We start from the raw sequence: 23392 nt of genomic DNA, 5'->3' as shown, positions 1-23392 counted from the left end.
CTTCAGCTAAATCTGTCTAAGACCGAACTCATGGTCTTTCCAGCTTGTCCATCTGTTCAGGCTCGGATCAGTGTCCAACTTGACTCGAGCCTACTTGTGCCCACAAACTCAGCCAGAAACCTGGGTGTCATGATTGATGACCAGCTGACCTTTAAGGTTCATGTGGCCTCAGTTTCTCGGTCCTGCCGTTATGCCCTCTACAACATCAGGAAGATCAGACCCTTCCTGACCCAACAGGCCACACAGCTTCTGGTTCAGGCTCTTGTGATCTCACGCATTGACTACTGCAACTCTCTTCTGGCAGGCCTCCCTGCATGCTCATTCAAACCTCTTCAGATGATCCAGAATGCAGCAGCACGTCTGGTCTTCAACCAGCCCAAAAGAGCACATGTCACCCCGCTGCTAATTTCTCTTCACTGGCCAGTGGCAGCCAGAATCAAATTCAAAGCACTTCTCTTGGCTTACAAAACAATCACAAGAACTGCTCCAGCCTACCTGGAATCCCTGATCAAGGTCTACTCTCCTTCTCGCCCACGACGCTCTGCATGCGAAAGACGCCTGGTGCTTCCAGCCCAGCACAGCTCTAAATCTCTAGCCAGACTCTTCTCTTCTGTTGTTCCCAAATGGTGGAACAAACTTCCAAACTCTGTGCGTTCCGCTGAGTCCCTTTCTACTTTTAAGAGACAATAGAAAACTCATTTGTTCTGAGAACAGCTAGGCACTTAACCTGACTCTTCTCCTCTTTGCCCTTTGGGGTAGATTAAGTCAGATGGTCCAAAACCCAGCACCTATTGATTATCTAGCACTGACAAAGTTGTGTGATGTTGTATGTTGACTGTTATCGTAAGTAGTGATACTGAGATTGTTGAATCTCAGATACTGAGATCGCTACTGGTTATTACTTTGGTTTCAAAAAAAAAAGGGGGGGGGGCTGTGCGGCACTTCTTCTGCCACTAGACGGCAATACCTGTGACCAATCACACCTGAAGCACTTTTTGCACTTACTAAGGGTTTTTTTCCTTAAGTCTAAATTCTTGCTTGTGTTGTACGTCGCTTTGGATAAAAGCGTCTGCTAAATGACATTGTAGAATTGTAGAATTGTAGGGTGCTTGGTTGGACTATAACCATCTTCAAACTCAGCCTTCATTGTGATCTTAGGGAAACACTTGTAAAGTTCCATGACATCTTGAAGGGTTGTGACAATACAGTGATCACAAAATCTGTCCAGGAACAGAGAGACATATAAACATCTGTGAAAATACTTAAACGGCTTCCCTAGGTAGTTCTTGCTACAATATGTGTGTACAGTGCAATGATGACCAACATACACACAACATAAAGCAATAGCAGCCCTGCTGTAAAATGCTGGTAAATATGTGTGTTTTGTGCAGCGGTGGAGGATGTATTCAGTTTCTTTACTTATATAAAAGTAATAATACCACACTGTGAAAATACTCTGAAAAAAGTTACTTTAATTAAGGTAAGTAAGTATAATTAGAACATTTACTTAAAGCATGAAAAATAGAAGTAACCAATGCACCAAATTTGTTTTATATAGACATTTTTTCTTGGAGACATTGTGCTGCTATTGCTCTTTCTCTATTTGAGTCTGTTCAGGTGGACCACATTTTGGATAAGGTGTAATTTTCTTGAGGTATTTACTACTGGGACATTTTGTCTTTTGCGACAAAGAAGGCATCATGGAGCTCAACCGGTTTCACAAAGCACACTTGTCTCAGTTAGGCAGCTACATGACGTGAGGTCACAATGTGAGCAACAGCAATTTAAAGCTACAGGGTGGACTTCGGACTGAACCAACAGAAGGGAAACAGGAATGCACAGGTGAGACAAACTGAGGACACACTGAAGAGGCTGATTAACTGTGTTGTCCTGTCACAGAAAGCATTTTTTAGGGCTCACTATGACAGGAAGAAGTCAAATAACAGTAGCAATTATTTGGGGCTTTGCTTTCTTTTGTTTGAACACAACAAAGATTTGTATTACAGCCTGTCAAACAGCAAACTGTTGTAAAGGTGCATGGGTTCAAATCTACACTGAGATAATTACAGCTGTTGCTGATGTAGCAGGAGAAGAATTAAAAAATTAAATCAGTGCAGCCAGTTTGTTGTTGTAACAGTGGACAGATCTACTGATACCAGTTATTTGTAGAGCTGTTTGTTATGCTCTGCTATGTTTCAGACTAATGCTGTCAAAGAGAAGTTTACAGAGGGCAGGGGATGTCACGGCCCTGGTCCTTACATTTTTGAGAGGACTATAATTGTCTGGAGGGAGTTGCAGTGATGGCCTCCGATCTAAACAGAGTACATGCCAAAGTCAAGATAAAGATCCCTCTGGCTCTATGAATCCTTTGCTCTCCCCACTTGAACTTGAATGTGGCCCTGAACCAAGGAGCAGCAAAGATGACGGGATGTCAAGTATTCTTCTCACACCTCACCGGCCTGTCTCTGTTCTTTTCCAGGTCCCCAAAGCCAATGGAACTATTTGATGACACATGTCAGAGACAGCTCCCACGCTTGGCACAGACGAGATTGAATTTTACTTCCAGATTTCAGTGCACAGTGGCAAAGAAGGATGCACTGAAGGAGGTTTTACAGAGTTTTGTGTTACATCACAGTGAAAAAATGTAATGATATGATGGCTATACTGATCCACCAGGCCACCTCTGCTTCTGGCCATGTCATTCTTTCATATTAGGCCTTAACCCAATTGGCAGAAAAAATGTTGGCGTGATATGTTACATTAGCATGTTAATATGTAATAGATATGTTGAAACTTTACATTTCAACAGTAACGTTATTATTTATGTGCAGTTAGAGTTAGACATAAAAAAAAACACTTGTTTTTGGTCAGGAAAATATCATGTTTTGACTTAAAATATGATTTTGGGGACACAATTCCTGCTGGAAAAAACACAGATAGGTCACTGCGCAACACCCATGTTTGGTGCCTACAAGAAGTCCTTAGAAAAATCCAGACCGGTTCCCACAAAAAGCTTCTGGAAAAACACAAATGGGTCCCTAAAAAAACAGCTGGAAAACACACAGACAAGTCACAACTAAACACCCATGTTTTGTGCCTTAAAAGCCACTGGAAAAAAAAAACAGATGGGTTGCTATAACAAGCATCTGGAAACTAAATATACCGCACACCAGTCAAGCTGCACTTACAGTTTACATCCATGTCTAAGAAAACATGGACACCACACGTATCTTCTCCCCAGCAGCACAGGCAATCTCTACAATCAGCGCAGTTTCGACGTCCTGGAGTCATGGCCAAAAATGTGTTTCATAAAGTCACCATGACCTTGACCACTGACCTTTAACCACCAGATTCTAATGAGTTCATTCTAGAGTCCAAGAGAATGATTGTACCAAATTTGAGGAAACTCCCTTAAGGCTTTCTTGAAGTACTGCATTCACAAAAAATGAGACAGATGCAAGGTCACAGTGACCTTGACCTTTGATCATCAAATCGTAATGAGTTCATCCTTGAGTCCTTTAACATTTGTGCTTCATGGAAGAAATTCCCTCAAGGTGTTTTTGAGATTTCACGTTCACAAGAATAATATTAATTCAAAGTCACAGTGACCTTGACCTATGACCATCAAATTGTAATGAGTTCACCCTTAAGTCACCTTGAACGTTTGTGCCAAAACTGGAAAAAAAGTTTTTAAGGTGCTCTTGACATAAAGCATTCATAAGAGTTGCACTGATGAGGTCAGTGACCTTCACCTTTGGCCACCAAAATCTAACCAGTTCATTTTTGAGTCCAAGTAAATGTTTGTGTCAAATTTGAAATAAATCCCTCAAGATACTGCATTCACAAGCATAAGACAGACAAGATCACAACAACCTTAACCTTTGTCCTATAGCCACAAAAATCAAATCAGATCATCATTGAGTCCAAGTGAATGTTTGTGTCAAATCTGAACAAATTCCCTTGAGGCGTTCTGGAGATATGTGTTCACAGGTATGGGCCAGATAAACATATACACGGACAACCTAAAAACACAATGGCTCCAGCCTCTGCTTTCGCCGGTGTGGAGGCATGCAGTTGGCATGCAGTTGGGTCACCAAAACCAGCTGCTGGAAAAACAATAATGGGTCACTACAAAACACCCATGTTTGGTGCCTAAAAAGCAACTGGGAAAAAAACCAGACTGGTCGCTTCAAAAAGCCTTTGGAAAAATGCAGATGGTTTGCTAGAGAACATGTATGCTTGATGCCTAAAAAGCCGCTATCAACACACATATGGGATGCCACAAGAAGCTGCTGGAAAAACGCAGATGGGTCATCACAAAAAGCTGCTTAAAAAAAAAAAACACTGACTAGTTGCTAAAAAAGTGCATAAAATACCACCAGAAACACAGCAATGATTAAATAACTACCATTTTTGTTGTTTGTTGGTCTCGAATAGTGGTCTGCAGCTTGGTGTCATGTAATCCACCATGTCATTATAACAAAGTCAGATCATACACTACCTCACAAAAGAAATACTGTGAAACATACAAATGCAACATCAGTGTGGTTTTCAGAGATGTACAGTTTCTTCTGGGGACTGGGCTGTGGGACTACGTGCTTCTCTCATTTTTGTGCAGAGACCAAGTTTAAATCAGCACATCATCCTCATCTCCCAAACAGCACACTCTGATCTGCTTCCCCTCTCCAATGCAAATTAACTTCTTTGTGATGCCTCAGCCATCTTAAAACAACCGTGCAAACTTTCTAAAACTAACTTTGTGAAATGATTGCAGGGGGTGAATAATCACAGGACAGTGTTGGGATCGTTATGACTGCACAGAGGAGAACTTTCATGTAGTGAGAGGAAAAACAGATGCTAAATGAGAAAACAAATGTTTAACGAACCTCACTCCTGCTACACAACATCTGGTGGTTTCCCAACACATTACCGGCACCTCAACTCTGTTTATTGGGCATATGAGGATGAATGAATACAATTACACACACAGTAGATCACATATAGGGGTCTGTTTAGAATACAGAACTGTGCTGGAACACAGATGCAGAAGTTTCCTTGTATGCTTGGGTCCATATGTATCTGCTTCAATAGATTACCTAAATGAGTTCAGTATGCTCTCCTGTGTCCTCTCTAATCTTTGCCCCTCACAGCTTTCAGTCTCAATACAGCTGAGAATATTCCTGTCTTTTCTTTTTTCTGTATTCAATCTTCAGATAATCTTAAATTAGGAAATAAATGTGTGATATTGAGTGCACTTTAGGGGCCAAATGCATGAACGTAGACTTTAGATCAAAACTCTTGGTGCACAAACAAAAGCAGACTTATGCAGATTTTTTTCCTATCTGGTTTGCTTCTCATGGTACATTTTTTATAAATCCTGCTCATTGTGAAATTGAGTGTGGAAATCAGATTTCCACTCCCACAGTCAGCCATGAATACATTAAATAAAATAATGATGAAAATATTATGCTGAAGCCTTTTGTACATTACTTGGCTTGTTGATTGTTACTTGTATGCAAAAGATAGAATTAGTTAAAGGGATAGATATTTTTGAAGTGGGGTTGCATGAGGTACTTATCCATAAACAGTATAGTACATACAGTGGATGTCTGCACAGCCCTAGTTTGGAGAAGCAGGCTTGAGTCTGACAGGGAACCTAAGCAATGTACTGCTGTGGATGGGTCAGCAACAGAACTGATTTAAGCCCCCCCTCACCACCACCACCACAGAGTGTGGCACAGTGTATGCCGTCCAGTCCTCCACAGGATGACACTACATGTTCCCCAATGTAGTGGACTGCCTTGGCGTGGTCATTACATTTGTCCCTCTGAGGAACTCCAGAGCTCAATGTCCCCTGGGCAAGTGGGGGACACGTCAAGAGACACTGTTTTACGAACCCAAAACATCCAACAGGGGGTTGTTAATTAACTTAACTTATACTCCCTGGGGATGTCTGTAAACACGCTCTGGCTTCTTAAGTGTTAGTATGTGACACCCTCCATCCTGACATATGGTGGAAGGTAAGCACTCCAAAGGTCCCATCAGCATACCACAGGATGTAAGGCATCTGAACGACCTCCTGGGATAACCCAAGCAATACCAAACAACCATTGTATTGCCTCCCCTGCTGAGATAACCAACTGGTCGAACATTGGGTAAAGCCATTATATAACCCTGTGTTGTGATAAACATCTGACAGAATGACTTGGACCAAGGTTGTAAGTTAAAATTTCCCTTCTTCCCTAGTCTTTGTGACTGGGGGTGAGGTTGTCTCCATGCTTCAGTAAACAGATAGGAGCACCTCCCACTCTTTTCATCTCATGTAATTTGAATGAGTTAGGTAAAGTACGTTTTATTCCCCTTTTGTTATAATGGAGCTATACTGCCATCTAGTGGTCTTGGTTATTAGTAAGCTCATAACCAACTCTGTAGTTATATCGTATTTTGAATTCATTGTATAATGTTAAAAGTAATCCTATATCTAAGTAATCACAAGTTTCTTAGGATCCATGGTACAATGTTATGTTATGTGTGGTCACATATTTCACAAGATTGAGCAAAGGATCTTCAGAATCATGTGTTACGTTATAAATTACTTTTAGGTCTCCTAACATGCATTTGAAGTTACTGTGATGAGACTATAGTGGTGAGGAGATACGTGAATTTATACACCACGGGTTAGGTCGCGTAATTTGTCATAAAGTTCAGAGACATAAATGTCTCCAAAATTACATTAGGTATTTTAGAAACTTATACCAGATCTTGTGATCGCTCGGTGCAAAGTTCGCTAACTCCGCCTTCCATCCACTTTTAAATCGAAAGATAAAACTGAGTGACTCTCTCTAAAGTCAGCTCAGAGCTCTCTCTCTCTCTCTCTAAGCTCACTCTTCTCAAAGGCTTCTCCTCTTCTCTTTCTGGAGTTTTTCTTAAGCTCCTTTTTACCTTGGTGCATCTCGTGCATCTCACGCTTTCATAACTTTTCTTTTCTTCAATTTTATAAGCGGGCAATGGCAGCTCACCAGAGCTTTGCTGAACTTTAACTTTTGAAGCCATTTTCTTTTTAAATCTCTTTGACGCCTTTTCTTTATACCAGTTTTGGTCAGTAAAAGACACTTTTGGTAATTCGTTTTTAAGTAAAATCAAATTAATAATTTAAAGTGACTCCCTCAGACCAGTGGGATTACTTTGATTATTTCTGCGAGTTTTAATTGAGAAGGACACTCCGCGATTCGCCATCAACTCTGCCACGGATCTAGAAGCAACACCTGCTGCACAAACTATCAGCATCCGTTGCCTGCCCTTAAGGACTTTGTTTAAAGACTTTTACCGGTTCGCTGAGGCGAACACCGAGGCCAGTTAAAGACTGCCGCACACCGACTCCACCTGCCCGGCCGCTGCCGCTGCCTCAGCTGGTCACCTCGTCTGGAAGACGCACGCAGCTCTCCCCTGGAGTGACGCGAGGACCTGGACCTCCCGGAGAAGTCTAATCAAGTCGACAAAGTAGGCAGAATAACATTTCTAGTGATCAGAGTTGATGTGCATGGCGAAGCTTTAATGCCAAATTTCTAAATTCTCGTCACCGTTCAGTGCGCATCCACGCTTTAGACGGTCACGTATTTCCTCCACCATCATCCATAATTAATTATTTACATCACCTGAACATACATCACGCAGGTCCCCTTTTATGTATTCTCTGTCCTACAGAATAAACGGTACAGATTATGAGATTGATTAAAGTAATGACATGTCTTAACACTGTCACAATTTAAGATTTAATTTTCTCCTGAATGGAGAATGGTGCCCCTTTTACTTTAACGAGTGCAAAATCCAAATTTTAACGTAGTTATTAATAACCGCTACACCAATAAGGTTATTTTGCACACATCTATGAGTGAGAAATTATTCTATTGGTCCCTTAGTTTAAACAAACAAGTGTGCTTACCCTGTACATCCCCAAAAATCTTTCTAGACCAAGACAGAGAAGAGCAGTTGTGGGGTTCTGCTATCTGACCTCGAGACCTCTTATTGGCCTGGTACTGTCCTACCTCTTGCTTCACCAAAAATTCTCTATCAATATCAGTTTAAGTCTACGCTATAATCTAAAGAGAAGAGTATCTTCACTGCTTTACCTTTCCGTCAGACAGCCTGTTTTGACAGGAAAGCTGTTACCAGATTCAGTTCCCCATCTACGCTTTTGTCGAAGTCACCAGATTCCACTGACAAAAAAAAAGTAATTTTAGCTCTTAAAATTATGTTTTGTTGCTGGCCCCCTGTCACAGCAGTACAATGCTTAGCTGCCATGTCAGACTCCAGCCTGCTTCTCCAAGCTGGAGGGGTGCTGACTGACATCTACTGTATCTATTACACTGACTATGGATAAGTACCACTTTAAAAAATCTGAAATGTCCCTTTAACAGTAGGCTCTTAGTAAGACACAGTCCTGTTGCCTGACTCTCTCTCTTTGCTGATAAAGCCTAAAATAAAAACAATATTCTATTTTAAACAAACATTCTACATGCATTTAAACAGGCATCACTTTTAATGTGGGTAAGGCAAGAATGCTGGTGAACCAGTCTGTTTGATCTATAAACATTGAGTGATTCTCACAGTATGTTATCCGCAGCTGATTTATACTGTATGAGAGGCTTCTCCTTCAGTTCATTAAATCCCTGCTGCATCTGAAAGCAGCAGAGCACATATGTTGATAAATCTGCAGGCTCTGACACATGGCTGTTCACTGCATTTACCTCCATTACTGTATATTACATGCAAATGACACCAGGCTCCAAACAACAGCCACACACAGCTCTACTCACATCTGATGTTATAACTCTGGATTGTGCTTTTTAAGGAGAGATGCGGGAGCTCATTAATCCTTTGCATCATGACCTCTTTTCCAACTTTTCTTTAGCATTTTTTTTCCAATCATCCATGTTTTATGCCAGATATGCAATGTGGTGCAAACACTGCTGTTCCACATTTTAGGATGTGATGTGACAGTTTACAAGATGAGCTACAGACTAAAAAAATCTCTGGGATTGATGCAATTATCTGAAGAGCCAGCCTTGTTGATTCTGAAATCGTCAAACACTGCTGCTGTGAGAGTGCTGAGAGTCCTGATGCCAAAAGCCACCTTTCAGTTACGCATGATACACCTCTGGACGGCATCAGATTAGAACACAGATGAATAGAACCAGATGCGGTGTTATTATACGTGGGCAAACAGCCGAACAGCACTTGCCACATCCACTTGGTACACGGACAGGCGCTGTCACCTGAGGGCATGTACAGACAGAACCTGTCCCGTCCGCATCATATGCGGCAGGACGGCATCAGGTTGAAACGCTGCCAGTAAGGACATTATACTAGTGCAAGGGCACCTATAGGGCGGTGGGTCAAACAAACCCCAGACTTTCATGTAGGGTCTGTTGTTCCCCTCCCATTTGAATGTGATGCTTTTTTTTCTACACCTTACCATAAATCCTTACCATCTGTGGTAGCATGTGTGTTTGTTGACATCATGGCAGCGGCATCCCGGAACATAAAGAGCAGACTCACAAGGATACCTAAAACGTAATATGCAGATGCAGAAGTCCACTGTTAAGTGGCAACATGTGACAACTTAGGATGAGGATGAGTTAAAATGGCTTCACCAAATTATTTTATCTTTATTTATTTGTATTGCCATGATACTAATTAAAAAAAGGAAGATGCTTGTGCTGTGTGGTCACGCTGTGCTACAGTACCATTCAGACAACATTATAATTTCTTGGATAAGCACCTATCTTTCCCCACGAGTATATAGATAAAGTATCTATATTACACTTGCATGGCTTCTCCCGCTACTGCTATGCTGAAGACATCAAATTATTCTAGTTACACCCTCATTTCACATTCAGGTGGAGGCACACATCACCGCATGCCTGGCAAATATCTCAGAGAGGCTGCCTGAGCTATGTTCCTTTGGGGGAATGGGATGCCCACAGCGAGACCTTTCCATCACTATTGATAATGTTGAGATGATTCCCACTCTGACAGCCAGGAACCTGTGTGTGACCCAGGACAGGACAGGATTTCCCCTTTCCTCACTTGGGAGGTGGCCCAGATGCTCATCCAAACATGGAATGCTGTAACCCCTTTCTTGCTGGAGCCCCTGCATTTGCCACCGCACCTCTGGAATACTGCTGCCTGTCAGACTGCTGCTCCTTTTCACTACACTAGCTTGTTGTTGAAGCTCCCATGAAACTTAAGACTCTGCTGACCTACAGAATGGTGAAGGAAACCACTGCCTGCTTCCTCTTTACACTCCTACAACCCTCGACTCTGGTGCAACCATAACGCTTTGCTTTTGTCTCTGAGTGACTGGCCTTAAGGTCACTCCATGGACCTTGTGATCACTCATCCCAGTCAAGGCTCCATTTGGGCCCCACAGTGGTGGAATGAACTGTCATCTACTGTGAAGTCAGGGCAGCAGAGTCAATGCCCTTCATCTGCCGCAGGCCATAAATGCACCTTTTCTAAACCAAGACACACGTAAGCCTCATCTCTGTTAAACTAAACAAAAACCCTCTAAGCCCTGGCACTGCAGCTCTGAACACACTCTGAATTAAATGTTTTAAATGGATGCATGTTATTTAAACATACTAGGCTCTTGGTAAAAAATTTGGGCATATGTGGGTCTGTAGGTGCACATATTCTAACCATATCTTTTTTTTCTTTTTTGTTTAGATATATTTGCTTAAAGGATCAGATAAATCTGATGGTTGACATGATTACTGGGATAAGAAAGACGAAAGTATAGTGACACAAATCTCATATTTTTCATTTTTACTTTTAACTTTTCTCCTGTATGTGAAATAATAGATACGTCTTTGACCTCTCCAACACAAATTTAAATGAAACCAGACAGGAGGTTTAGAGGGTGTCACTGATGGAACGACTAACAACAATGTGATCTCAGAGAAATACATTAAAATAACCATGACCTCTAAACACCACATCACATTATGGTGGCAAGTGGTGGTGACACAAATGGGTTCAGGCACCAAAACTACTTGGTTTGATTAAGAATAAGATTGTATTTTTTGCCCAAAATAACTAAGTTTGTTATGCTTGGCCATAATTATGTTAGTTAAAAGAAGTCTCCTCTGACATTTACTTTTACATGAAACAAACAGCAGTTTCCTGTGTGAAAGTCCAGTGTTTGTTTGACCCATCCACAACCCCAACCTTAGTTGAGTGAGAAAGTCCATATATGGACTTTTTTTTCTACCTGTAAGTTGTTGTTTCTGTAGTACTGGCAGATTATTTTAACAAGCTACCTACCACCACCATGTAATACATTGTTAAGAGGTTGTGGTCATTTCCTGTTTTCTTTAAGACTTAGCAGTGCCTGAAACGTAGCAAGGACCCAGCCAGACACTTTTTACTGTGAGGGCTAATAGGCCAACACTTGGAAACACTGGTTTTATCATGTGTTGTACTTTATAATCTTATCATATGTCTTTATGAAAAATCTTAATCTAAAAAAAATCACTTGGAACTACTGCAACATGGAAGGAATTCACTCAATAAAGTACAGGCACCACAAAGTTTCACTTCAGTGCAGTTCTTGAGTATATCTACTTTGGGTTCTTTTTTATAGAGAATCTTGAAATCAGTATTGCAGCTCTACTGCCTCCTCCTTAAAATAAGGGCCATTCACCATGACAACAGCGATAATGTGTCATGGTGGGAAAACCAAAGAGCAGGCCACAATCTGTGTTCATTGTGTGGGAGAAAAACGGGAGATATGACTAATACAGTGTATGACTGTGAAGAAAGTGACAGATACAACTGTTAAAAATAACCGAGGGGAAATTGGGCTAAACATTTCACAAACTGACAGTGCTGTTGGCATTTTGAGCTCCATTTGTGGCATTTGTTCCGACCTAAACAATACCAACTGACAAAAGAAGTTTTATTAATGATTATGTTGCTTAGTGCAAAGACATATGCCTTTCAAAACTTTCCTCTCAGCCCACACAGTGCACTCGCTACACACCGCCGTAGCGACGGAGTTCACCCAAGAAGGCTGTCAAATTATAAAAACATCACTATTTCAGCGCGGTGATACATCGCTAGACGCGGCTGGTACATAACTGTCTGTACATTGTAACTTGATGTCATTTAGTAGCTCAAGAGGAGAGGAGACTGTTGTTGCGGAGGGAAGCTATTAATGTGAACATGTATACAGGTCACTCACTCTACGCCTTCAGGATTTTTGACCTTTCTCCTCATAGCTGAGTTCATCATTTAAGATATATACCTGGCCCGTATTCACCAAACGTCGGAGGGGACAAAATCTGTCTAAACTGACCAGAAATTCTCAGAGTGATGCATGTTTGGTCCTACTTTTAGGTCTGAAGGTAAAAGTATTTTATCAACTTTTTCAACTTTGAAAATGACTCCTATCTGTGCTCAGAGGGAGCGCTTCATGTGTCCAAGCCTGTTAGGAGTTCAGGCACACATGCTTCAGATGGAAAGTAGCTTGGAAATAAATCTGATACTGTTCAGTTAGTGTCTTTATCCTTGAGAGGAATGTTTTTGTACAAGTAAAGCTAGTATACTGAGCAACATCAAAACTAAGCCCAGAGCCTTGCAAAATCATGTGCAATACAGTACCTAGGAGTCGCAGCAGTCATTATTTGATTTTCACATCAGATTTTTGCATATATTATCTGAGTAACGTAATCACTGATCACAGAGCCGAATACTTGGATGAAACAAGTATTTGGTACAGATATTATAAAATGTGTTGATATCCGTGCTTGTGATGAGGTAAAAATCCTCATTTGTGAAGGTGTTTTCAGCTGTTAACCTTGTGATAAAAAATAATCTAAAACTCAACTCAGAGATTGTTCTGTCAATAATTTAATAAATAATAAAATATAGCAACTTCTGATAAACCCTGCCCATTCCGAGTACAAAGAAAGATAATTTAGTTGCTGAAGATACAGATAATGGTGTACTTGCTCATCTCTACTTAATCAGCTATCCTATTTCACTATACAAATAAAGTCTACACCTTAAATTTTACAAGCAGCCTCGCTGAGGTTTAGGGGTTGAAGCACTGACTATGAACTACAGTCCTGTGTAGGACCGTCTACACCCACTTCCACTGGATTTCTGACCATTACTGCCCACTCCAGCAGTTAGCAGGTCTGCTCCCACCTGCACCCACTGCCTGGGAGGCTTGCCAAGGGCTGCACAGCATACAACAGTCAGTTACAGGCAGCGTGGGTTGAATGAAATAATATACGCATTTATTACAGCCCTTACCTGCAGAAATGCAAATGTCCATCCCATTCTTTGTCATGCTTTAGGTAAACAACACTCCAGAAATTATCATTATCTTTCATAAATAAAGAAACAGCTGACTTTCACCACAACACAAAGAGGGCCTCAAAAGAGACTGACTTGTTGCACTGTAACGCATTGCAGGACCTGCAGTCGTTTGACCAACTGCCTTCACCAGCAGCAAAGTTAAAACCGCCTGATTCTGTGAGATTCGTGTTCTGTGGGATCCCAATCCCAATACAGTCCACTGCTATGAACATCAATATCCCGCATCTAAGTTCATTATCTTAATTTCTGCTTTGTAACTGGATGACTGCTTGATGAGGTTTCATGCATATTTCCTACATTAAAAATCAGGGACAGACCAGCAACAAAAAGTAGCACAGACAGTTGATGACAAGCACAAAATTTGAACTGACAAAGCACATTTGTCAATCTAGGAATCATTAATTAAAAAAAACAAAATAAAACACCATCTGTGAATTTGTATCGTTGAATGTGTATCCTTAGGCTATCATGTAAAACAATTAAGCTAATTTTCCAAGTTTTTCCTCCCCATGTTTGTGTGTACAGAAATCCAAAATTTAAACGTAAGTTAATGCAATGATGACCTTACACCTAATCTGACTTAAAAGCCTGCTTTTTAGAATGACTTTAAATATTGCACAACAGTCGACAGTGTTTCAACACACAACTAAATTAGAACTAACAGACTCTATACACAGGAGCACGTTATATTATTCCAGGGTAGCCAACACAGTGCCTGCAAGCACCTGGTCGCCCACAGAGACCTGAGTCAGCCAAAGGGCAAAAAAATTAACTGCGGTAAAGTTAGCCGTCACTGTAGCATAAACTAACACTCACAGTTAGATACAGTGATCAGACCAGTGAGCTGATGGTGAAAGCTAGCTATTGACTTGGTGAAGTTAGCTGAAGGACACACATGTAGCGATATCTGGATTTCAAAATTGGGTGTTAACAAATGGTATAGTTTGAAAAAAAGCCAGCTTTCACTAAACCAGCCCACCAGGAAAATTTAGAAACTTCCCGCTGGTCAGTCTGCACTTGACAAAATATATATTGTAAAACTTCCTTAAGTCCCACTGTGAGAAACGACTGTTTCAAGTTGTGTAGTTGTGATTCTGAGATACTTGATAAACAACATATTGTATCCTCTTTGTGAGATTACAAAGGGAATGAATAAGGTCAATACAGAACCTGTTGTCACTCTTCTCTCTCAGTTATTATAAAATCTCAATAAAGAAATGAAATGATACAGGGAATAAGATTACCTGCTGATTTTAACCCTGCAGTTCAGTATAAATGCTATTAGGCTAATGCTAATGTGTGCATACTGGTCTTTGCCCTAACAGAGTCAAAGCATATTTATGTATCAAACTCTTTTTAATTCAATTAGGGTTTTCATCTTCCTCCTAAAGCCAGTGTGGTGGATTTCACCCTCCACCACCTATTATTTTCAGGTTGCAAACGTGCCTCGAGGGCGGATAAACATCATGAAGATCTCTCGCACTAATTAAGCTCAAAGTTGCCGTCCGAGCCAGAAGTTCCAAATTTGAGTGGGCCGCCTTAGCTGGGGCTAAATCTCTGTTTCCACCCCAAGGCAGTACAACAAACATCAATACTGCATTTTTAATGGAAGTAAATGGGGCATGCATAATTTGTAAGCTCTGAAATAATCCATATTGCAGTGTGTCAAACTGAGTCTGTAAATGATCTAGAAATACTTTATCCATCTAAATAATATTATTAGTGTTATGGGCTGCAGATGGTTATTATCACATCCACTCCCCAATGTGTCAGAGCTGGATAAATCACTGCGGTGACATGCCGTAGGTGGGTGATACCCAATTTATGGCCTGCGGACCAAATCTGGCCCCTAAAAATGAAGTGATTCATGCTGAGAATTGTTTTGTACCTTTAGTATACATAAGGTGCCAGAGTGCATAAAACAGAATCAAAATAGAGCTTGTTTATCAAAAAAGTGCCAGTGGAGGATCCCCCACACCCCCCAACAGAGGTCCTATTTCAGCCCCTGGCCCGCTATGACCCTAAAATCCGGAACGTCATTGATTCCTGGAAATTTCTTATAATCCTAGAAATTAAGGAAAATCCAGGAAATGTCCAAAAGTTCTAGATACATCGTAAAATCCTAGACACATCATGGGATCTTAGAAACAAGCTGAAATCCCAGAAATGTCCTAAGGTCCAAGATACATCCTCCAAACCTAGTAATGTCCTAACATTAGGTTTGGAGGTTTCTATGATTTATGGACGTTTCTAGGATATGTCCTAATATCCAAAGAAACATCCATAAATCATGGAACTGCCCTGAAGTCCAAGAAATGTCTTACAATCCAAGAAACGTCCTAAAATCCAAGAAACATGCTAAAATCATACGAATGTCCTAAAATCCAAGGAATATCCTAAAAACCCAGTAATGTTCTGATATTCTGGAAACATACATGAATCATAGAAATGTCCAAAAATCTAAGAAATGTCCTTAAATCTGAGAAATTGCCTTAATTCCGAGAAACATGCTAAAATCATAGAAATGTCCTCAAATCCTAGAAACATATATGGGGCTGCTGCGACTGGCCCCTGGCCTACTGTCATTATGCAAACGAGGCCCCAAAGCAAAGCAAGCTGAGTATCCCTGCTGGAGGTGATTATTCTTTAAAGACGGCGATTTTCAACAACATATGATCCAAAGACATCTGACAGGTGTGCATATTTTCACCGACCAGGAGGTTTTCTTTCTTCTGATTAAGAGCCAAGGATAAACAAGTGTTGGCCTACAGCAAAACTCAGCAGTTTATCCAAATAAATCTGTTCACAGCTGAGAAACAAGGTGTCACTGTGTCTTGCATGTTATTAGAACAGCTCCCAGCTCTGCGGTGAACATACACATTAGCATAAAACTCAAGTAAGGCAATGAGAGATGTTGTCTGGAAACAGAAGGCCATCAGAAGGCAGAATGAGAGCAGTGGAAGTGAAAAAAACTGTGGTGTTTTGGCTGGGTTACCTCCTCTGCTTTGGTTTGCTCAAAGGCAAACTCCATGGTGGGCACAGCCAGCTCGTTGGCGAAGAAATTCACATCTCCAGGCAACTGCAGCGAGCTGACGTTGGGTCCGGGGCAGTTCCCACCACGAATGCAGCTCAGCAACTGCCTCTGACAGAGAGGACAAAAGATGAAGAGAAAGAAAAACATGGTGGGATGAGAGAAATTCACTGGTGGGAAGACAACAAAGATTGAGACAGGATTTAGGAGGAGAATTCAAAGACACAGAGGTAAGCCAGTTGCTGCTATGTTAATGAATTAAATGAGTTCTAGATAAATTGTGGTTTCTGTGTAGCACTGTTCGGTCATTGCTTGATTTTAAAACAACTGCTTGAAATATCAGACCAGGTTTATATTTAATAAATTATGTTAAAATAAATATGTTAAATCTTTGAGTGGTGTTGTGTTTGGTGTTTCCTGAGAATTCATGCTCTACACTCATGCAGATGCTCAAAGTTTTTATTATGGGTCTGGGTGTGCCAACACATTCTCACCCCAAGTTGTCACATACTGCAGCCTTGTCAGTGGACTTCTACGTCTACATATTACACTCTAGGTATCCTTCTAGCTGCTTTAGACGTTCCAGGATGTAGCTGCCGACACCAGTATGTCAACAATAGCACATGGTGATATAAAGCTTCTAAAGCACATGGTTATGTTCTTGCAACAAAAGCACATAGAAGATAGTTGTCTGCACAGGCCTGAAAATTGAGCCCAAAAACTGCTCATGATGATGATGCAACATTTGAAGCCTGAACCTGAGTCTAAATCTGAATATAATGAAAGACACACGCACACATGCAGCAGCTAAACTATTGTTTTTTAAACTTTGTTTAAAAGATGACCAATAAATTTACCTTCTACCTTATTTTATTTTGTCCCGGTCTTCTTACTATCGCATTTTAACATCGTATTGTAATGACAGCAATGCACACTCCCTGTGTACTCTCAGGTCTCTTTCGACAATCAAGTATGAAGTAATGTCTAACGACTGAAATCGACAAAGAAAACAAAAAGTCATTTTTAGCTGTACATATAGAGCGCCAGGATCAAACATTGAAACTTTCAACAAATGGATTTAAATTATGTTCTCAAAAATAAGTAACAAAACTGTTTTTATTTGTGGGGATTTCAATATCGATCTGTTAAACCCTAATAAGCATACCACTACAGATGAATTCACCAGTACAATGTGCAGTATGTGCCTATTTCCAAGAATCACAAGATCCAGTAGAATTATAGCCCATAGTGCCACTCTCATTGATAATATATTCTCTAAAGACATTGATAACAATGCACAGAGTGGGTTGATAATTTATAACATTAGTGACCATTTGCCAGTGTTTACAATTTATGATAGTAATCTTAAGAGGAAAACAACAGAACAACAGAATTTAGAAGTGTACGAAAAGATGAATCAATAAACTCACTAAAAAACATGACAGAGAAATAACACATAACAGATAACATAACATAATAACATAATAATGTTAAAGGAATATGGAGCAGAATTAACAACATTATAAGAAATGCCTCAAGACAAAATAGTCTTCCTACGTACTTTATCGATAATGACATTGAAAATTATAACATGGCTGATGTTGCAAATAGCTTCAATGAATTCTTTGTTAATATAGAGCTTAACCTTGCAAGAAATATTCCTATCGAGAGACACAAGAACATCTAGTGGACAGAAATCCTTGCTCAATGTCTCTTAAAGCAGTGGATGAAATTGAGATATTAGATATTGTTAATAAATGCAAGAATAAAAAGTCTACTGACTTCAATGACATTGATATGTCACTAGTAAAAAAGGTCACTGAGGGTGTTTCCAAACCATTAACGTAACTTTGTAATCTATCATTTCAAACTGATTCATTTCCTAACAAAAGGAAAATAACTAAAACAATACTTCTGTACAAACATGGAAATAAACATCAATTCACAAACTACAGACCTGTCTTGTTATTGCAACAATTCTCAAAAATACTGGAAAAACTCCTCAACAAAAGACTGGACACTTTTTTAGTAAAGCACAAAATACTTGTAGAAAATCAGTATGGAATTAGATAGATAGATAGATCAACAGCAATGGCAATACTAGAGGCTATAGAAGAAATCATAAATGTGATAGATCTCAAACGTGCTATTGGAATATTTATCGATTTGAAAAAAGCTTTTGACACACTGAACCATTGCTTACTGATCAATAAATTGGAAAGATATGGTATAAAGGTAATAGTGCTTGATTTGGTCGACAATTATTTCAGTGGGAGACAGCAGTTTGTGAATGTGGGTGAGTGTTCGTCTTCATATTTGGACATTGCTTGCGGTGTCCCCCAGGGGTCAGTATTAGGCCCAAAATTCTTCACTCTATACATCAATGACATGTAAAGTTTCAATCAATCAATAAATCAGTTTCAATCATTGCAGTTGTGTTATTTGCTTTTTTGTTATTTGAGTTTTTCCAGTATTTTTGAGAATTGTGGCAATAACGAGACAGGTCTGCAGTTTGTGAATTGATGTTCATTCCCATTTTTGTTATTTTTGTTCGGGTAATAACTTAAAAACATTAATGGAGGAAATTACTACTGGAATGAACAAACTAAAATCCTGGTTTGACAGCAACAGGTTATAACTGAATTTGAATAAGACAAAAAGGATGTTATTTGGACGGTGTAGAACAAATGCACAGGTTAAATTAAAAATAGATGGGGTTGAAATCAAGTTTGTGAAACTAAATTTCTGGGGATAACCATTGATGAAAGAATATGAAAATCACATATTAAATGTATGCAGACAAAAGTCTCTCGAAGTATTGCTGTAATACACAAAGCAAAGAAGGCTCCGGAAAAAAAAAAAAATATATTAAAAAAAAATCACTCCACATGCTATACTATTCTCTTGTCTTACCATACGTAACAGTACTGTGCTGAGATTTGGGGCAACAACTACATTACCACACTACATCCACTAATTCCCCTAAAAAATGTGCAATAAGGATTATTCATAATGTTGGTCATCTGGAACACACAAATTCATTGTTTACAGTCAAAATTATTGATATTTACTGACATTGTAGAGTATGCAACAGCACAATGATGGTCAAAGCCAGAAATAATCTTTGACAAGAAAACTTACAAAAACCTTTCAGTGATTGGGATGGGGCTTTCAGCCTCAGGAATAACATCAACTTTAAAACGCGTCATATTCACACGACCCGCAAGACCTTTTGCATATCTGGAAGTGGGGTGAGACTATGGAATGGAATTAAAGAGGAAATAAAGCAATGTCCAAATTTAAATGTTTTTTAAAAAAAATATAAAGATTTAATCTTCAGTAGGTATAGAAATTAAGGTTGTGTTGGTAATCACCAGGTGTTATAGGGGCTATTATCGTGATACTTAAATGTGTATTATATCTATATTATATATAAATGTGGTACATGATGCAATGTATTGTTGTTATATAGTGTGTACAATAAGAGCACAGAGCCTGGCCCGACCCAAGCCCTTATGATGTATTTAAAAACAAAGCCTGACCTGGCTCTAGCCCGGGGTTGGACCTTGGGTTCCATGGGGCTCAGGTCAGGTTGCGGACCTCTAATAGCGACCAACGTCAGAGTAAAACAAAAGCACATGCTTACAATTAAGCAAATAAGACACAGATGGTTAGGATTAAGGGGAAGAGACGCATGGTAATATGTAGAAACAACACACCACATTCAGACAGGAAGCAAATGAACTGGATTCTCAAAAAACTGGATTCCTGCATGAAAGTCTGGAGTTTGTTGGACCCATTCACCGCCTCCCACCGCCCTATATGGACCTTTGAGATTCTTATATTATGTTGTTACTGGCAGCATTTCAATGTCATGCCATCTGCAGCTATAGGTGAAAAATCAGTTACTTGTCAAACAGTTCTGACTGAGCAGATAGCCAATCTTAATAGGGTGGCACCTGTGGTGGCCAATCAGATTTCAGGGGTGGCCCATCCCACTCCTGTGATATGCCCTTGTTTCTTTGTTGGCAAATAACTGCCTACATGGACATTGATGTCTTAATATGAATTTGTGTGAGTCGATATGACATTCATCAGTTCTCTGTCTTATTTTATTTTATTTATTTAATCTTTATTTAACCTGGTTGGTCCCATTGAGATTAAGAATCTCTTTTTCAAGGGACACCTGGCCAAGACAGTCAGCAGTGGAAAACACAAAAATGCAAACAGTGACACAAAAGGAGACAAAGCACAATTAACAAGCACTAAAATAAGCATTCAAACTATTTATCAGTCAAAATAAATCTATAAATCTCTCTTGTTTGTGTTTGTATGTGCTATGTGGTCCTCGTGATTTAAATGGTGCTGTTGTCGCTGAAATTTAGAGGTGGATCCAGCAGATTTGCGGGCTGTGATAATTGTCAAATGGTCCACAAACTCTGCCAACTCAGGGCACCACAGGTGTACGATAGCATAGAAATGGTGTGGACCCACTGCGTAAAAAATATAGTTTTGAAACCTTGTTAACGCTTTCACACATCTGATGCAACCAAATACTGAAGCTAACACTAATACAGCGCTTTCTTCCCATGAAAAATCAAAATGTATATATATTCCAATAGTGCTCATTATGAATGGTCTAGCTCCAAAAATACAAAATCTATTTGCGGCGGCAAATGTTTTAACCCTCTGAAACCTGATTGATTTTTTTTTTTTAAAACATTGGTGGAAAAGGTAATGACACACTTGGCATGAAATGTTCCACACATTTTGAGAAATCAGTAAACAGTGACAAAAAAAATGACCTGGAAATTAGTTTTCACAAGTGATAGAGGGATATGAGAAAATTAGCAAGAAAGAGGAAAAAATGTCCAGAGAAAGATATTTCTTATTATAATAATGTGTATTTAAAATCATGTTACAGAACAAAAACATATACATAAATGTTTTTAAAGTATTTTCTTGTTTGTTTGTTGTTGTTTTTTACCTTTGCTTTTTGCTTATTTTTTCTCCGACTTTTTGCTAATTTCTTGAAAATTTTTGAGCCATGTCTTTTTAAGTTGCTAATTGCCTTTTCCCCATGTTTTTGAGAGTACTCAAACCAATTTGCTCAGGTTTCAGGTTTCACACACATTCATTTGCCACAAATAAATGAATGTGTGGGAAACCTGGCCTAATAAGGTACAAATATATATAGCCTACACAGTTTTTCAAAAATATGGTTTGATTAATGATCATGCAAACTCAATGTGGCAATTTGCATGTCCTGCTAAAACCTTTAACCATTTAAAAGCCTTCTAGTAAATGCATTCTTGAGGGCCATCTGCTCTCATCTACTGCAGTTACCTAAAAATATAACTTTAATATTAACTTCATTATAATTAATGACTTACAGTGACTCTCATAAAAGCTACATTTGTTTTTTGACTTGGTTTATGTATCTCTACACTATTTGTGCCAGTGAGGGAGAAAAGGCTGACTAAAAGCATAATTTCAGCCACTAAAAATGTTCCAAGTTGTTTTAAAGCTGAATCGTCAAGGACAAGCCTTAATTGTGCTAAATACTGTACATTGCTGAGTGAGGAAGGGGTGAGGCTGTGATTAACATTTGGTATGTACTAGCTAATTGCACAATTCAAAATTTTGTCAGAGTTCTCCACAGCTAACATGAAGCCCATCACCTGGGCTCACCCCTCACTGCTTTTACTCCTAATTGAAAGAACAAAGAAACTGTTGAGACCAGAGTTGTTAGTAGAAGGAAACAGAATGCAAGCGTCAATCAATTAGAGGCTTATCTCAACTATCCACATCTGCTGAGCCCGCCCGGAGTCACCATGTTCTTCTGTCACATTTCATTTAATTAGAGTTTCCTGTTATCAAGGTCTGTCAAGGGGAGAGAGCTCTGGTGTCCAATCATCCTCGCCACTGTCACTGACACACTGTTGCCAACCTTTTCTATTTTCGTTTTTCTAAAGGCTGTTGCTCTCCGAACATTGACTGCGTCCCCACTGCAGCTACAAAGGGCAGTAAATAATACCTTTAACCTTGCCTCAACCTGTAAGGATCAACATCACAACATTTCCCTTTCTAATTTCACACTTTTCCATTCACTGCAATAAAAAATACTGGAAGGACAAAAACATTTACATGCATATCAATATTCATGAAGGGCCTTTCATTACCCACTTATGGCTAATTGTGGGAGTTAACAGGGTGGGAATAAATGCTTGTTCATGTGTGCACAATTTAAAAGTTGATTGAGATTCATAATAGGGAAGTTGCACACAGAGGACAGACTTATCACAATGTTGTTTGGCGTATCCAGCTTTCTTTTTACTTATAGCAGCCTATTAGTGTGGAATTCAAGCAAAGAGCTGAAACTCATAGTGTTTAAACCCACACACACGGAATGATTCTGGTTAATTCAGAGGAAATTAGAATATACTGCGTAATTAGCCTTATAGCAGTCATAGCTATCATGGCTCAACAGAGAAAGAAACAACAAAAATTCAAACTTCATCAGCATAAAAATGGTAGAATATATTACAGCACAGGAAACGCCTAATTGAAAAATGATGCAATGACAAATAATCAACAGCACTGACTACTTATAAGGATGGAGTAAAACAAGACTCAGAGAGCCCACACAGTCCAGAGCAGGGGTGGGCAATTATTTTTCCTGGGGGGCCACATGAGAAGCCCAGATTTCTGCCGGGTGCCAAAGAAGTCTTGTCATGCCGTAACCTCTCATTTTATCACTAGATTAAATAATAGAACACATACTGTGCACTAACTACTCAGCACATATTCATAATTAACTTAGTCACTCCAAACAGCATCTTATTAAGACAACTACAGGCAAAAGTATTTAAGCTACTGTACAGGACTGACTGTTTGGGGTAAAAACATATCTGTATTAAAAATAAACTAAAAAAACAACTAAATCTGTCAGCATGCCAAAAGATTCAAAGATAA

The 23392-nt window shown here is 39.5% G+C and overlaps 1 protein-coding gene across 1 annotated transcript in view; it reads right to left on the bottom strand.

The window, feature by feature from the left end:
• Positions 1-23392, bottom strand: part of naaladl2 (N-acetylated alpha-linked acidic dipeptidase like 2) — a 795864-nt gene that overhangs the window by 176430 nt on the left and 596042 nt on the right. Inside the window, exon 17 of the mRNA XM_042513024.2 lies at positions 16382-16528. Within this exon, the coding sequence (XP_042368958.1) occupies positions 16382-16528 (147 nt within the window). The remainder of the gene's footprint in view (positions 1-16381; positions 16529-23392) is intronic.

The sequence above is a fragment of the Plectropomus leopardus genome, chromosome 5 (genome assembly GCF_026936395.1).
Source record: "Plectropomus leopardus strain MGB_pleo_1.0 chromosome 5, ASM2693639v1, whole genome shotgun sequence".
In the NCBI taxonomy this organism is placed as follows: Eukaryota; Metazoa; Chordata; class Actinopteri; order Perciformes; family Serranidae; genus Plectropomus; species Plectropomus leopardus.
The sequence above is the reverse complement of the archived record's forward strand: the minus strand, read 5'-3'. Positions and strand labels throughout refer to the sequence as shown.